This window comes from Coturnix japonica, chromosome 3 (genome assembly GCF_001577835.2).
Source record: "Coturnix japonica isolate 7356 chromosome 3, Coturnix japonica 2.1, whole genome shotgun sequence".
NCBI classification, from domain to species: Eukaryota; Metazoa; Chordata; class Aves; order Galliformes; family Phasianidae; genus Coturnix; species Coturnix japonica.
Window position 1 is genome coordinate 72,318,672 of NC_029518.1, and position 15,202 is coordinate 72,333,873.

The 15,202-nt window shown below is 41.1% G+C and overlaps 1 protein-coding gene across 2 annotated transcripts in view; it reads left to right on the top strand.

Annotated features, from left to right (window-relative positions):
* Positions 1 to 6,757, top strand: part of ELOVL4 (ELOVL fatty acid elongase 4) — a 35,974-nt gene extending 29,217 nt beyond the window's left edge. The window contains exons 5-6 of one of the 2 annotated variants that reach the window (XM_015859034.2): positions 1,145 to 1,272; positions 1,977 to 6,757. In XM_015859034.2, coding sequence (XP_015714520.1) covers positions 1,145 to 1,272; positions 1,977 to 2,252 — 404 coding nt within the window. In that variant the 3' untranslated portion in view covers positions 2,253 to 6,757. The remainder of the gene's footprint in view (positions 1 to 1,144; positions 1,273 to 1,976) is intronic. The other variant, XM_015859035.2, reaches the window with a different exon arrangement.
* The last annotated feature ends 8,445 nt before the right edge of the window (positions 6,758 to 15,202 follow it).

A 15,202-nucleotide genomic window follows, 5' to 3' on the forward strand; every position in this document is an offset into this window, starting at 1 on the left:
TATGTCATTGAATTTTATTCCATTGTTCCTGCCACATCCTTTCTTTCCTAAATTGTGCCTTTGTTGCCATTGTTTTTTTTTGTTTTTTTTTTTTGTTGTTGTTGTTCCTCTCGATATATATGCTCTACAGAGCTGAGGGTTCGGGGAAAATACCCAATTCTGTTGGTAATGTGCTTTTAGGCTTAAGATACTTAGAATAACATACAGTAAACACCAAACTAACTTTTTGCTTTTAGGCTGTCATTTAATGTAAATATCTCATGCTAGTAGATGAGATAGTGTATAAATTGATAGACCTGTTATAAATTATCTAACAGTTAGATTATCCTCGTAGTTTGCCACAGATGGATATCTGAGTTGTTTGATTTCAGCAGCTGTTCTCTGCATTGTCTTGATCTTATACATCACTTCCCTTTTGAGCCTGTCTGGTAGAGTAATAAAACCTTAAAATGATCTAGTTTGTCACTGTTAAATGGTGCAAAGAGATCCTAATGCAAACATGAACACTGATCTTAGTTTCCAGCATGGATCATCCTGAAAAAAGTATTATACTTTTATTTAAAAATACTGGATTTTGTAAGTCATAAAGAAAGAAACCAGAGATGAGCCATTTAAATAAACTAATTTTGCAGTGCCCTTAAACATCTTACAGCCACAAGTGAGGCTTTGCTCTGTGTTGTTTTTTGACCTCTTTAATCAGACTTCCATGTGGCTTTCTTGATGTCTTGCTGAGATGTGAACTTCAAACATTTCATTACAGCTTAACAAATTGAAGTTCAGAACCTACTATCACTTTATACTTTACGCTGTCAAATACTGCTTTTAATAGTTCCCTTAGCAAAGCCACTGCACTTACACTACAACAACTAATGTGTAATGCATGACTTCAGTCTATTCACAAAAACATTTTTAAAAGCTTTTGCCTAAGTAGTTCCACGAGTGCAGTAACACCTACTTGCATAAACAGCTATTTCTGCCAGTGCATGCTATCAGTAAGGTCTACACTATCCCACTGAGTGATTCAAAGATGGAAGCCCAGTGTGTACTGTGCTTTATAATGTTTTCTACCACGTGAATAATACTAGAATATATTTCTTTATTTATTTTTTAATTACATGAAAATCTTCCTTCTGTTTCTGGACAGCTTTTTTTGGAGCTCAGATGAACGCATTTATTCATGTTATTATGTACATGTATTATGGACTAGCTGCCTGTGGCCCTAAAGTTCAGAAATATCTGTGGTGGAAACGATACTTGACTATACTGCAATTGGTAAGTAAAATTTCTCCATTCATTTGAAGAGCTGCTGCCTCTGAGTAGATTTTCTTCTGTACAGCTTTGGAACAGGTGCTGTCCCTATCAAAAGTTCTTGGCTGTCTTATTTCAAGTTAGTTAGAAATTATTATGTTCTTAAACGTAATTAAGCAGTTAAAGTAATTGCTGAAGTATACAACCATTGTTGTGCAAAGAAGTCTTCTTAAATACTTATTACTGCTCATGGGCATTTTTAAGTTTTAAGTGGTTTTTATTTCAACAAACAATGACTTATTAATTAATGGCATAGTAAGGATCATTATGAGACTGGAAAAGGTCTAAAAATGGCTTCACAGTTCAACCTTAGAATGGCATTAACAACCATCCTCAACACCTGTATCTGCAAGCAGTCAGTTACCAAGCACGTGATTATCCTATTCTGAGTACCAAAAATCACCTGTGTTTAAAAGAAAAATCTAAAGGAATGTCTATTAATTACAACTGAATGTGTCTCTGTATGTTTTTATTTATTTGTTTGCTTGTTTGTTTTGAGTTCTCAAATCCACTTCAGAGCTAGTAGGTTGCATGTTATGACAGCCAAGTATAGCTTTCCCCCTGCTTTACTGTTACTCAGTTTTCATGAGTTAATACATTAGCATGTATGGGTGCAGACCTACAAAATATATCCAAACCTTTTTGATGATGTGCTTTCTGTCTTTCAGGTGCAGTTCCATGTGACTATTGGCCACACAGCCTTGTCTATTTATATTGATTGTCCTTTCCCTAAATGGATGCACTGGGGTGTCATTTTCTATGCTATCACCTTCATTTTCTTGTTTGGTAACTTCTATTATCGGACATATAAGCTGCCCAAGGAACCTGTAAAGAATGGCAAAATAGCAAACGGTGCTGTTGCAAATGGAGTAAGCAAAGCAGAAAATAATCCAGTGGTGGAAAATGGAAAAAAGCAGAAAAAGGGAAAAGCAAAAGGAGAGTAACTTGATCCAGGCCTTAACCATTGTTGGCAGTGAGGAACCTACAGTTTGGTTTATAAAAGGAAGAAAAAAACACTATCTGTACCAATTAACCTTAGGTTACTGAAGAGCTAGAACACAGATATTTTCATTATTTATGAAGATTGTTTTAAGAACAAAACTTAAAGTTGAATTTCTATTGTAATTATGTAATTATCATGCATATGGTCTCTGTGTAAACTTGTAGACTGCTGGTGTTGGTGAATGTAAGGAAGAATCGCAGTTAATTCCATGTTTAGCAGTCCAAAAGTTAAAACTACCACTGATGCAACCAGCTTCATTGGCACCCACATTTCTTTGGGGAAGGGAGGGGGGAAGGAAGTAGCGTTTGGATACTTGTGTTTTCTTTCCAGAAATTTATTAAATTTCAAATTACAATGTATTATCTAAACAGAACGCGCAACTTTTCTTGTCCTCCTTGGAGAGTATCTTCAGAAACGTCATGTTCATGTATTGTCAAAACAGTGTTTGACTTTTTCAGACATTACTTGATTTAATTTAGTGTCTGTTTCAGGTTTATTTTGGTTTGGTTTTTTTTTTTTTTTGGCTTTATTTTTTTATTATTTGTTTTTGGTTTTTGGTTTTTGTTTTGTTTTGTTTTGTTTTTTTTCCTTGTGTGGAAATATACCTACCTCTTCATCTGCTGAATAGAATATTGAGCATTAAATAACTGATTTCTGAAATACGGAGTCCTCTAATATAAATATCCATTCACATAATTTAGGAGGAAATTTTTCCTTGGGAGTGAAAGAGATTTTATTTCCAGGTACTTTGGGTCAAAACATCAATTTTGAACTTAAATTTTGGGGTGATGTTCTTAGCGTGGCTAAGAGAAGAAAACATTTTAAGAACTTATAAATATGAAACAGTCATTGTGTGAAGCAAGCAATTTAAACAGGCCTGTGGCTTTGTTATCTGTGACCTGCATTAAACCTGTGGTGCTGATTGACACTGGAACTTGTAAGATAACATTATGATGGAGAGAAAACAACACTGACATCTGCTTAGAAGTACAGCGTGTCATGCTAACAACAGGACAGGTACTTTATTGGGGGAGAGAGAATTCAGTTATAAAGTTCTAAATACAGCAAACACAATGCTGAAAATGCTGCTACTGTTTGATGCCCATCAATACTCAATTTGCTAGGCACTTGTGGGCAAAATATCGCTGGCAGTCAGGTCACCATTTTAATGTGAATGACAGAGTTGGGCTTCTGTAAATCTGGTCCCAAAATATTCTTGGTTCTTCTCAACCTGATTGACAAAGTGATTCTGCTAATCAGTTTTTAGTCATAACTGCTACTACAAGATCTAAAAGAAGCCTCTTTTAGTCAGCTTTTCGTCTTACTTGATGCATTAATATTTCACTCCTTTTGTGAAGTGAACAGGAATACAAGTTAATTCCCTTCCACACAAAATGAAAATTTAGACAGAATTTTTGTGTTGCTGTGGATGCAGTGAATAAAATGCGAGTGGAGTTAGAAAGCACATCTGAACTCACAGGTTCTTTATTCATCGCTGCAAGAGCTGCATCGTTGCTGTTGAAATGCGCTTTTCCCAGCTCTGGCCAGAAACACTCATTGTCAGTGATGAACTTACATGGAGGAAGTGGTGACGTTACTGAGGGGAAAAAGTACACGCAGCTCTAGGTATAGAGAGTAACACGTGGCACATGTAACAGTTTATGCATCTCGAATACCCATTTGCCTGTTATGACCTGTTTTGCATAATATGGACATTTTTTCTGTCTTGGGTTCATAGCTTGTCACTTCAATGAAAACTATTTAAGCCTAAAAAATGGGTGATAGGGGAAAAAAAAGGTCTGGTTGTGACCTGTTTTACTGGGAAATAATTCCTAATGCTGGAGTTCATTCAACTGCCCGAGTGGCTTATCAGTAATATCCACGACTGTGGATTTTGTGGCAGAATAGAGGATTTGGAGAGAATGTCTCTGCTGAGCTGTAATGTATGTGACCATTCATTTTCCTATCTGTTGTATCTCATGGTTCTTCCTCCAGCCTTTGTAATGCTGCTTTCTTTTCTTTTCTCTTCTTTCTTTCTTTCTTTTTTTTTTTTTTTTTTTTTTTTTTTCACTGCTACGACTCTTACGCATTTATGCAATATGGCATGAGGAAGAGCGAACATGCTCTATTCTTCTTTCTTGCACAGATGCCACTGTTTAACAAGCCAAAATGTTGGCTGGCTGCTAGCTCTGGAATGGCTAATGGAGCAAATAACTGCAAAGCAAGTTGAACAGCAGATTTACTGCACACCTACCATTACAGGTTAATGGCCGGTGTGGGTACTCTAACCCCAATGTGATTTCCAGGTAGCTTACTCCACTTTGATAAAGAGTAGCTTCTTTCTGTTTGACATGGGATCTGGGCAGCTAACCAGTAAGTCTGTATCATTCCTTGTCTTGCATTAAAATTGGTTGTTTACTCTGTCTTTCTGTAAGCCAGATTGGATAAACTGATAGGCTTAATGTGATCTGGCTCCAAAAAGAGCATACCAAGAAATGCTGTAGCAAAGGACATATAGTCAAACCTGTACTATACTTTGTAAAGTAAGAATTATATCTTGCATGCTGGCAAATACCTAAAAGAATTGAAAGTCAAATCATGTCTCCCCCTCAGCACACATGGAAACTGCTCAAATTTCACAACAACTCAAACTTTATGGGCAGAACTGGGGTAGAATCCTGCCCTCAAATTCTGGGTCATTTGATACCATTAAAAAGAAAAGAAAAGGAGAGAGAAAGAGAGACAGTGCTTATGGAGAATGCGTGCATAGATGCACATCATGTCTGGACATGTGAATAAAACCAGCTTGAAAGATTAGCAGTTCCATGGGGGAAAAAATCACATTGAGTTTCTGCAGTGCTGCTGTTTTGAGCCCATATCCTGTGATATTGTTTCCTTAGATCTATTTATGATATATTTGATTATTCAAGGCTTGAGTCTCATTTTGGTCTTGAATATAATGGCCTTACTAAGTGTGCACTTCTGTAGACATGGCCATGAGTGCAATACTTCTGACTATGCAGATTTCTCTTTCTCAAGATTTGCGTACGTGAGATGCTGCCAGTTCTGCTAAAGTCATCACTTAGCCCAAGGCTCCACAGAATTTTGCCACAGAACTATGTGTACCTGTAAAAATGTTTCTGCTGTACACAGGATTCAAACTGAAATTATAATTATTTGCTACCCATTCCAAAGCTCTTGGACCAACCTTACAATTATTTGATGCCATAGAAGTGATACCATTTTACTTCTCCTCTAGCAGTGACAGTTGCTGGATTCTTTTAGCCCTTTGCTCAGTGTAAAAGAACTACAACAAATTCTGTGTGTGTACACATACACACTCACACACACACGTAGTATGTGTGCACACGTGTGTGTACCTATGTACATATACGTGAGCTCTTAGGAGGGTGTGAAGTAAATGATATTTCTTTGATGTGAGGTTGGCAGGAACTAATAGCATAGTTCCTATGGCTTGAGCACTGAAATGAAGCAATTTTCACTGATCTATAAACCCAATATCAGTCTTGTATACATGGGTAGCATTTGTCAGTCATTTTAGACGTTGGACAAGCCAGAGCTATTTCTCCCAGTGTAATAAATTGAAGTAGCAGCCATAGTTTCTGAAGGGAGGTACCTCAGCTCAGAGGAGCTGAGAAATGATGCTGACTTGTAGTGGGAAGCAGTGTGAGTAATCTGCTCCAGGTAAGTCTCTGAAGTCATTGCAGTCACGTACTTTAAGAGAACCCTTAATAAATAAATGTTTACCTATAGATTCAAAAGCGTGGACTATTTGAGTGTATGACCATTACCTACTAACTGCTCCAAATCAAGAGGAAAAGATGAAGGCAAAATAAAAGTACTGAATGTTTTTTCAGGTTAATCTTATTTCTTTAGAGTAATCATTTGACATCCAGGTGCTGGGGAGACAGGTAAGAAAGGAGTAAGCAACTGTTGTGCTCAAAGAGCTCGCCCTTAAAAATGTTTTTGAGAACACTTACTGTCCTTTAAAAACTTGAGTATAATTTTTCATGGTAGGTAAAATTAAGCCTTGCTTCATGTTAGCAGTCATCATGTGTAAACAGTATTTAAATCAGGTCTGTTTCACTTGAAGAAAATGGGGAGGTCGTGAAGAATCTGGAGTCAAGCACTCAGCTCAGGCTGTGACAATTTGGCACTTGGAGCAGGTCACCACCATGACGTTTCAGTGTGTTGTGCTCTGACAGGTCTCCCTTTTGCTAGTGTAAGCAGTCAGAGCTCTGGAAATCAGGGTGGCTCCTGTTTACATCACCAGAGTGTGTTTAACCCTAAAGAACAGAAAAAAAAAATACTTGCTTTCTGCCAATATCCCATGAGGATGAGGGAAATATATGGGTCTGGATGCTGCTTTTGCATAAGGTGTTAATGCTTTTGTAAACAACAAAAATAAACATTACTTTTTTTTCATGCTGTTTTGACTTTGATTTTATGCATCCCACAGAATGTTCTGACCCATCTTTGAGTTATTTCAAAGCGTTGCATTGATGACATCTGTCAGGTAGCCCAAAGGTTCAAGAGATATTTTTCTGTTACATCCCTTCTCATTTAAAGTTTGAAGATCTCTACTGTTAGATATCACCCTGAAATGATAGCGTACTGGTTCTGCAGTCCCTTGGCAGAACTAGCTGAAAACAGGATGTCCACTTATCCTACACGTGTATTCTGTCTGTGCAGCACATGTATCAGCTTCAGTTGTGGTCTATGTGTTCTTTCCAGTCAGGGAGAAATAGAAGGTTGGATGGAAGGCACCTCTCCTTTATTCCCAGCATCACACAGTGCTGGGCTTCTGCTCTGGGCGTGCAGGAGGGGAGGGGGGCAATAAGCATGGTGCAAGGTGGGTGCAAAGCCTGAACACATAAGTATAATGGTCCTTGCTATGAAGCCTCAGTCAGTCTTACATCTGATTGAAGAAAGTGGTGGTAAGTGAAACTGCACTCAGTTTAAGGATATCATTTCTTTGGTCTTAGAAGCATTAATTGCACGGGAGTGCAACAGAAAGCCATGTGGTTTAGCTTCTGCTGGATGCTGTGTTGTGTTAGTGTCAGGTCTCTCATCCCACAGAGTATCAAGCGCTTTTGACAGGAGGTATAACTCACAAGTACATGTTTCTGTGTACAACAAGCTCCTTCACAAGCTCATCCCTAACTACATCTCTGTAAGCAAGCTTATAATATTGAGTTGCACCCATGTTGCACTCCTGGCACCAAAATGCAAGTAGACGTTGTGTGCCAGGTAGTGGAGAATCAAGTCTGCCATCATAGCAGAATGTGGTGTGGTCAATTATTTCTTACATCATTTGCAACTGTTGCTTCAACTCACTGCTTGCATCCTCCCAGAAAGTGCACACAGCGAACAGAGCAGGACTTGTTCACTGGGTGATTAACATATGCTGATAGTAACACTCTATCCAGGTATCTTTCCCATAGTATTTCTTCCCTATTACTAATTAATATAAACATATGTGATTAAGTTGGAGAAATCAGATGACTCAAAAGAACAGACTGGACCTCTTGTTGTTCACGTTAGGTTTTTTTACAGCATGATTTGCTTCTTTGAGGACATTTTGGCAAGGGGAGAGTTGCATTACCTGCTTGCTTGCTCAGCTCCCATCATCAGAGCAATCGCAACAGTCCTGCATGCAAATCAAGCACTTTCTCGAAGGCATGTCTGAAGGCAGTGCTGTCTATGGACCGGTGCCTTTCCCTGCCATTTCATGCGTAAGATTTTGAAGTAGCCCCATACATACACACATCCAGTGATTGCCTTATGTGCCAGTGATGTCCCATTAGGATTGATTATCAAAAGGATTGCCAAGAGTATCTACGGGCAAGATTGTGGCTGCATCCATTACTGTGGTGTCAATTGTTCAGGGCCTGATTGGAGCATGCTGACTGGATGGTGTTAAAACAGCAGTTCCTGACAGATAAGGAGGATATTTGAAGGGGAAAAAAAAGCAATTTGACTTTTGGTTCAGCGTGTGGGAACTGTAGAATCTGTTATGGAGCCACTGCTGCCTGCTAAATACCGATCGATCAGGTTTCAGTCTGTTGAATGGAAGGCAACCTTTGGTTCTTTAAGTGCCTCAAAGATGTGCACTGCCAGTCCTTACCTTTGCAGTGTATTAGTGAGAGAAAATGAGACTGGTGTCAAAACTGACTCTTGTGGATCAAAGCCTGGGGCTGTGCAGTGCTGGCTTCTCTGGTTCTTGCTCTGGCCTCCAGGTTCTGCAGGAGTTTAACAGCTGATATACAGCTGTTGTCTAGCTGTTACTGCCATACATCTATTATTTATGGATGCTGTCGAAGTATAAGAGTAATGTATTAATGCATAAATTGATTCTGAAGTACTATAAAAATGTTTTCTGTCTTACATTATAACAAACAGCCTGCAGTCTCCAACCACAATTGCTTGTAGTGGAATCGAGGCAAATAATAGTTACTCTGGAGCCTCTGATCAATAGCCTTTTGCAGAGCTCCCAGGTAGCTTCTTACAGCAACACGGTGCTTAGTGAAGATGAAAACTGCAATGTAACTGCTCAAGTAGTACTTGCAGGGCTCCTTTTGCCTACTTCATTTTTTTGTAAGTGTCTTCAGGTCAGACACTTCCTTACTGAAGAAGTTATTCCAAAGTGGGGTGGACTTCACAGCAGGATCTTGTGGTAGTTGTAAGTGAGCCAAGCACTGCAGTGCCAGGAGAAGTCTTTGGGCCTTGGAGGAATTTTGTTCCAGTTTTGCCCACCCTCAGGGAGTGAGGCTTTGTGTAGCTCTCTTGTTCCCCATTAGGTGTCCTGAAGCCATGTGTGCTCCTACACTGCTCCTGCGTGGCTGCATCTTCTTGGATCAAGGATGCTGTGTGTGTTCAGGAGCTGATTTCCCGCTGTGTGCTGTCATTGGGGCATTTGAGCTGACTTACCCTTACTTACTTGAGCTGACTCTGAAATGCCTCCCAGCAGCAGTGCGTTCATGTACAATGCTCTCAAAGCATCACTGCATGTTCTAGTTACACTGAGATATAGACATTTTCAGTGTTCTGGAGGGATCCGCTCTCATTATTTCCTCCTGCTCAAAATAATAATAATAAACCCCAAGGAGGAACTCCAGTTTTATATTCTGTGCTACTGATAATATGTGTTGTGCATTGCTAACCAAAGCTTCTGGCTGTGGGAGATGGAGAGAACCCTGCATTATAATGTGACTTTGTTAGAGACTTCAAACTGAGCGCCTCTGATATGAGGAAAGGCTGAGGGAGCCACACTTGTTTAATTTGGATAAGACCTTATCTCAGCCTTCCAGTACTTGAAGGGAGCTTATAAGCAGGAGAAGGACCAATTTTTTACATGGTCCAATAGAGATAGAACAAAGGGGCTTTAAACTTTTTAGTTAGGAGAAACTTATATTAGATATAAGGAGGAAGTTCTTTGCTCAGAGGGCTGTGAGGTGCTGATACAGCTGCCCAGAGAGCTGTAGGTACCCCATCCCTGGAAGTGCTCAAGGAATGGATGGGCCATTGGAAGCTGAGCTGGTGGGAAGCAGCCCTGCCAATGGCATGGTGTTGGAACTGGGTGAACTTAAGGTCCCTTTCATCCCAAACCATTCTGTGATTCTATGATATGTTTCTGATTTTATTAAACACACTTCTGATAAGGGTTCAGGCAGGAGTCTGCACATGCATTAAATGAAAGGAATTATTAGCAAGGCATTTTGAGTGGTATTTTTAACACTGAGTATGTATTGTCTATATGTAGACAATGTAGGCCTATGTAAGTATTTTAATCTGGCAAAAATATTGCTGGTATTTTCTTCACATCACATCTTGATACATGCTGCCTGTGGAGGGCTGAGTTATGGACAGATGCACAAAGCAAGGATGATGAAAATAATGCATCAGCTTGGACGAAATATGACTCAGGGCTGTGCTCTCACTTTAAGTGTTGGTGTAATAAATTTGGCAGCACAGCACCTTAAGCCAATGGAAACCTTCTCTGTTAGCAGGGAGCATAGCAGAGCGCTGTGCAGGACCTGTTCTGCTGAGCAGAGCTCTGTAGGCCTGGTGCTGGACACAAGGGTTATGCAGCAAAACAGTTTAGGCCGGATAAGCAGGGTGTTCCACATCTGAGCTCTGGACAAAACACTGCTCTTTTCTGTGTCCTAAATCCTTGATTAAAATGAATAAACAAATAAACAAATAAAGAAATAATGATTATAATAAATAATAATTTTTAAAAAAACATTATATTCAGCACAGCTTTATCATCACTTCCTTCGGAACTGAGGAATAAGTTAAGTATAAAAATCCATTGCTTGTTACTTGCTGTTCTCTCTGTACCCTCCACGACTTAAGCAGTGGAACCAGCCAAATTAAGAACTGTCTCCATTGTAGCTTACTAATGCTCTTTCACAGAATCACAGAATTGTAGGGGTTGGAAAGGACCTCTAGAGATCATCGAGTCCAACCCCCCTGCCAAAGCAGGCTCCCTACGACACTTTATTTTAAGAAAGCCAGGATCTCGGGTTTTAAAGCCCCAGCTGATACCTGTTACTCTCTATTGTACTGATCAAGTAGCCCAAATCCATATAAGCCCAGCAGTACCCTTGTGTCCAGTGGAAGGTAAAAAGATTATCCATCAGAAAAACCTTTGATCTCAACCCTTTTTTAAATGATGGCACAATCCCTGCTGGTCTCACCCTTAGGCTTACTTTAGTTTTCATAGAATCATACAATCATTAAGGTTGGAAAAGACCTCTAAGATCGTTAAGTCCAACTGTCAGCCCATTCCTACCGTGACCACTGACCTTATCCCTCAGTGCCACATCTATGCGGTTCTTGAACACCTGTTCCAATGCCTCACCACTCTTTCTGAGAAGCAGTTTTTCCCAATATCCAATCATTGGTTCATTTAAATAAGCAAATACATTAAAACATGCATGGGATGTCTTTTACAGGCAGTTACATAGGGAAGGAGAAAATCCCAACATCTGAAGACTGGGGTCCGCTTGCAAAATATGTTCTGGGTGTCACTCGAATATTGCAAGATTCATGCAACCAGTAAACTATTAACAGATTGCCCTGGATGGGGCCTGACATGATTTAGTGGTGACAGAGTTACACCCAGCTTTGAAGGTGTATCTCACTGTGGTGTTTCCTTAGGAAAACCTGGCAACTTTCCCAACTGCTGCAGTTCACTGAGGAGGAGGTTTTTAATGTTCCAGAGGCAACAGGCTGGGCATTTCTGCAGCTCCACCTCCCTGGAGTAAAGAGTTAACTGATGGGTATTCAGAAAGTGTCTATTCCAGTGTTCACATATCACCAAAAACAAATGCTTTCAGCTTCTATTTCAGGAGGTTCTCTGCATTGGTTAAAGACTACTCTCAGGTGCTTCATCCTGTATATATCTTTTGCCTTTTTGTACTTTTTATTTTTAACTTATGGGAAGACTAAAAGATGAGCCCTACGTTGTATCTGGAGATGTTTCATGCTGTGTAACAGCAGAAGCTCTGTGTGTTTTCCAGCAGTTACAGGAAAGGATGAGTGGACCAAACAAGTTTGGAGAAGGCAGCGCTATCCCTCCTGGCAGTACCATAAAGTAAGGAGATTATTCATTAAACAAGAAAAGGCAGGGTGGGTAATTTGTGCTAGTGTTAGCTCTTCATTAATTTTTATTCTAATTAAAAAAAAAAAAAAAGTTTATGAAGTGGTTGGTATACTCAGAAACAAGACTGGCAAGAACTTGGGCAGTGCTGGCTCTGCCCTTTGATCCTGTTCCTTGCATGACTCACACCTTTACTCCATTAGCAGGTTCTGCTCCTTGTGAAGAAACCCAATCAGTTCCCGCAGTGTGAAACAGGAATTTTGCTGAATGCTGGAAGCAAACCCCAAAGACCATCATCACTTTGCTCCTTTTTGTTCCAGGCCCTTCTCCACTCCCTCTGCCTCTTCTGCTCCCCTGCTTCCCACGGGGAAGGGGTTGACTGGTCTGTAGAAGAGCTGCCCAAGCACAACTGAGCAGTGGGACAGCACCAGACCCAGTCCTGGTGTCACACAGGTCCCTTGGTGCAGGCCTGCCCTGGGCCTGCCAGCAAGAGCCTTATCTGCTCTGCCATCCTTCTCATGTTCTAGTTCTGCCTTGCTCCATCAATGACTCAGGCTATTAAATGGGCGTCGTGTTTTATTACAAACCCTGGGTGATTAATTACATGCTGTTAGGCAAAAAAATGCGGGGCAGATGTGGAGGGGGGGGATGATGCAATGGAGCACAAACGGAGTTGTTGTCACTTCTGGAAAGAAAGAAAAATGGAGGAAAGAGCTGTGGAATGAAGCTAACAAGAAGAGTACATCAGTGATTTGAGGTATCTGTGTTAAATGACAAAAAGGGTAATGCTTTTCGGGAAAGAGACTGAAGATTCTTCCAAAGAGTGAGGGAATGTTAAAGACCTGGACACAGGGTGCCTGTGGCTAATGTGGTAACTTTGCAGCCTAACTTTGCAGCAGAATTTGTTGTCCATGGCTGAAGCTGGCGCATCCCTGCTATGTGGAACTCACCGAAGACTGTTAAGTGAGCAAAAAGGCAAGCATTCTTCTTTCATCCACCAAGTCCTCTCTTACCCACCACTAAGACCCACAGGCTCTCTGGAGAAACCACACAAAAATCTTATGTGTTAGGTAAATACTCCCAGATTGTGTCAGAAAAGCCATGGCTATGTGTCTGTCAGGGGCCAGTCAATTAGAAAACCACTTTTAGCCTTGGCTGAAAGTCTTGGTTGGAAGTCTTCCTGCAGTCCCATGCTGTCTTGCAGGTGTCTTGGTCAAAATACAGCCAACGATTGTGCAGAATTAGTGAACCTGAGGTGACCCTTCACCCTTAAAACAGCAGTGATAGCACTGCCTACTTCACTGAGGAGCTTGAGGCCTCTTGTATCAGAGGCTCTAAGGAGGAAAACCATTGTGGTGTTTGCTAAACCTTTGGGCAGTAGCACTGAGATGTGTCAATGGAGAAACTTCAAAGCACTAGAAACCCTCAGATCAGAGAATATAAAACTGAGACATGTAAAGGGCAGATGAGTCTCCCTGAAAATCAGCAACTCCACTGTAAGGAGGTGGAGGAGGAGAGGTACAGAAAACCCAGTATCTCTGTTATGCATTTAGAAAGGGGCATTTTGCTCTATTCAAAATCAGAGAGAAATGCTGTAAGTAACATATTAGATAAATGATAAGTGAAGATATTAAAAATACGTATCACATAAATACCAAGTCTTGCTGCGTACTCAGAAGACCTGGAAGATCTGCCTGCAGATAATTGTCCTACTTATCTTCATTGTGAGCACATCCTGGTGTACAAGGGAAATTCCCGAAGCCTTAAAGTGTTAACATCAGGCCGCTGTTAAAAGGGCATGAGGATGAGCCTAGTAATTGTAAGACATTTAGTCTGACATCCACCCAAAGCAAAGTGATGAGAGTGCTGAGAGAGCAGCCAAGCTGGTGGCACCTCTGTGGAACGTGTTAGAGCAGAAAACATGGGATGGGCAGAGAAGGTAGAAGTCAGAAACAAGGAAGAGAACACCAAGGTCAGAAGAGGAGGAGAAGGAATCAGGGAGGATGAGGGACTCCCAGCACTGCAGACCCCCACCACAGGCTGGGGACGAACTCCCTGGGGCAGGGCTGTTGTCCCCCTGTATCCCTCATGGGAGGAGGTAGAGTAGTCAGATCTGGAGGAGTGAAGGTGAGCCTAGGAGATGGAGGAGAGCTGCCCTCTTAATGTTTGTTTCTCACTACTCAAATCTATTTTTGTTGGCAACAAATTATTTTTCCCCAGGTCAAGTCCATTTTGCCTGTGATAGTAACTTGTAAGGGGTCTTTGTGTTCACATGAGAGCTTCTCTCCCTGAGGAGGGGAAAGGAAAGAGTGGCTGGGAGTGATCATGACCCACTACTTACACATGGGAAAATAAGCGTTTAATGTATTAGCAATACATTAGTAGCTAATTATTAAATTAATAATAACCCCACTTATTAATAATTTCACTCGTTAATTATTAAATCCGTTAATAAATATGTAGATAAGTGGATAGATGCATTAACGGTTGATTACAAAAAGAGATTAATCAATCTAATTGGTAACAGGTGAGGAGGATCCATCCTGCTCCTCCCATTTCTCCCCACCGTGGTTCCCAGTGTGTCCCCAAAGACCACAGGCCAGGGCCCAGTGCCAGCCCAGGCTCCTCCTGGCAATGAACGCTGCTGGCAGATTGATTTTGCCTCGCAGGTATTTTTGCCCTTGTTTGTTGCCACATCCAGCGGTTCAAATAAACCAAGCAGTTTCTCTCTGAATTGATTTTTCATCTTGTTTGTCCTTCATATTTGACTTCGCTAAAGAGCAGAAGCTCTTATCTTTGCAACTCCTACTATGCGCTGCGCTTACTGTAATCCATCCCCTGCGTATCCTGACTAGAAATACACAGCTTTTCCGAGAGCCGCCGCTGTCTCCTGAGACCTATGAGAGCTATTTTCCGAGAACATCCAGTAGAGGGTACTCAACGACCTTCCAGTGAAGGCAGTTTGCAACGCAGCGACTGCAAGAAGAGAGGGCTGAAGAAAATGTCTCAGCCAGGCGCATGAACAATAGCAGCGAACAGCACAGCGCCTACCAGCAGGATTTAGGCTGAAAACAAGCGCTGGGCCATCTGAAATCCAGCATGTGCCACAACCCCACGCTGCAGGGTGGAAACAGGATGTTTCTGTTCCTGTCGGGTTTTTGGTGGGCCTGTCCCCACAGTGGGACCGTAAACCTGGATTTGTTATTTGCTTTCCATCTTTCTGCTGTCTGACCTGCAAGAGGAGAAGCTTTGGGGGTATCCCA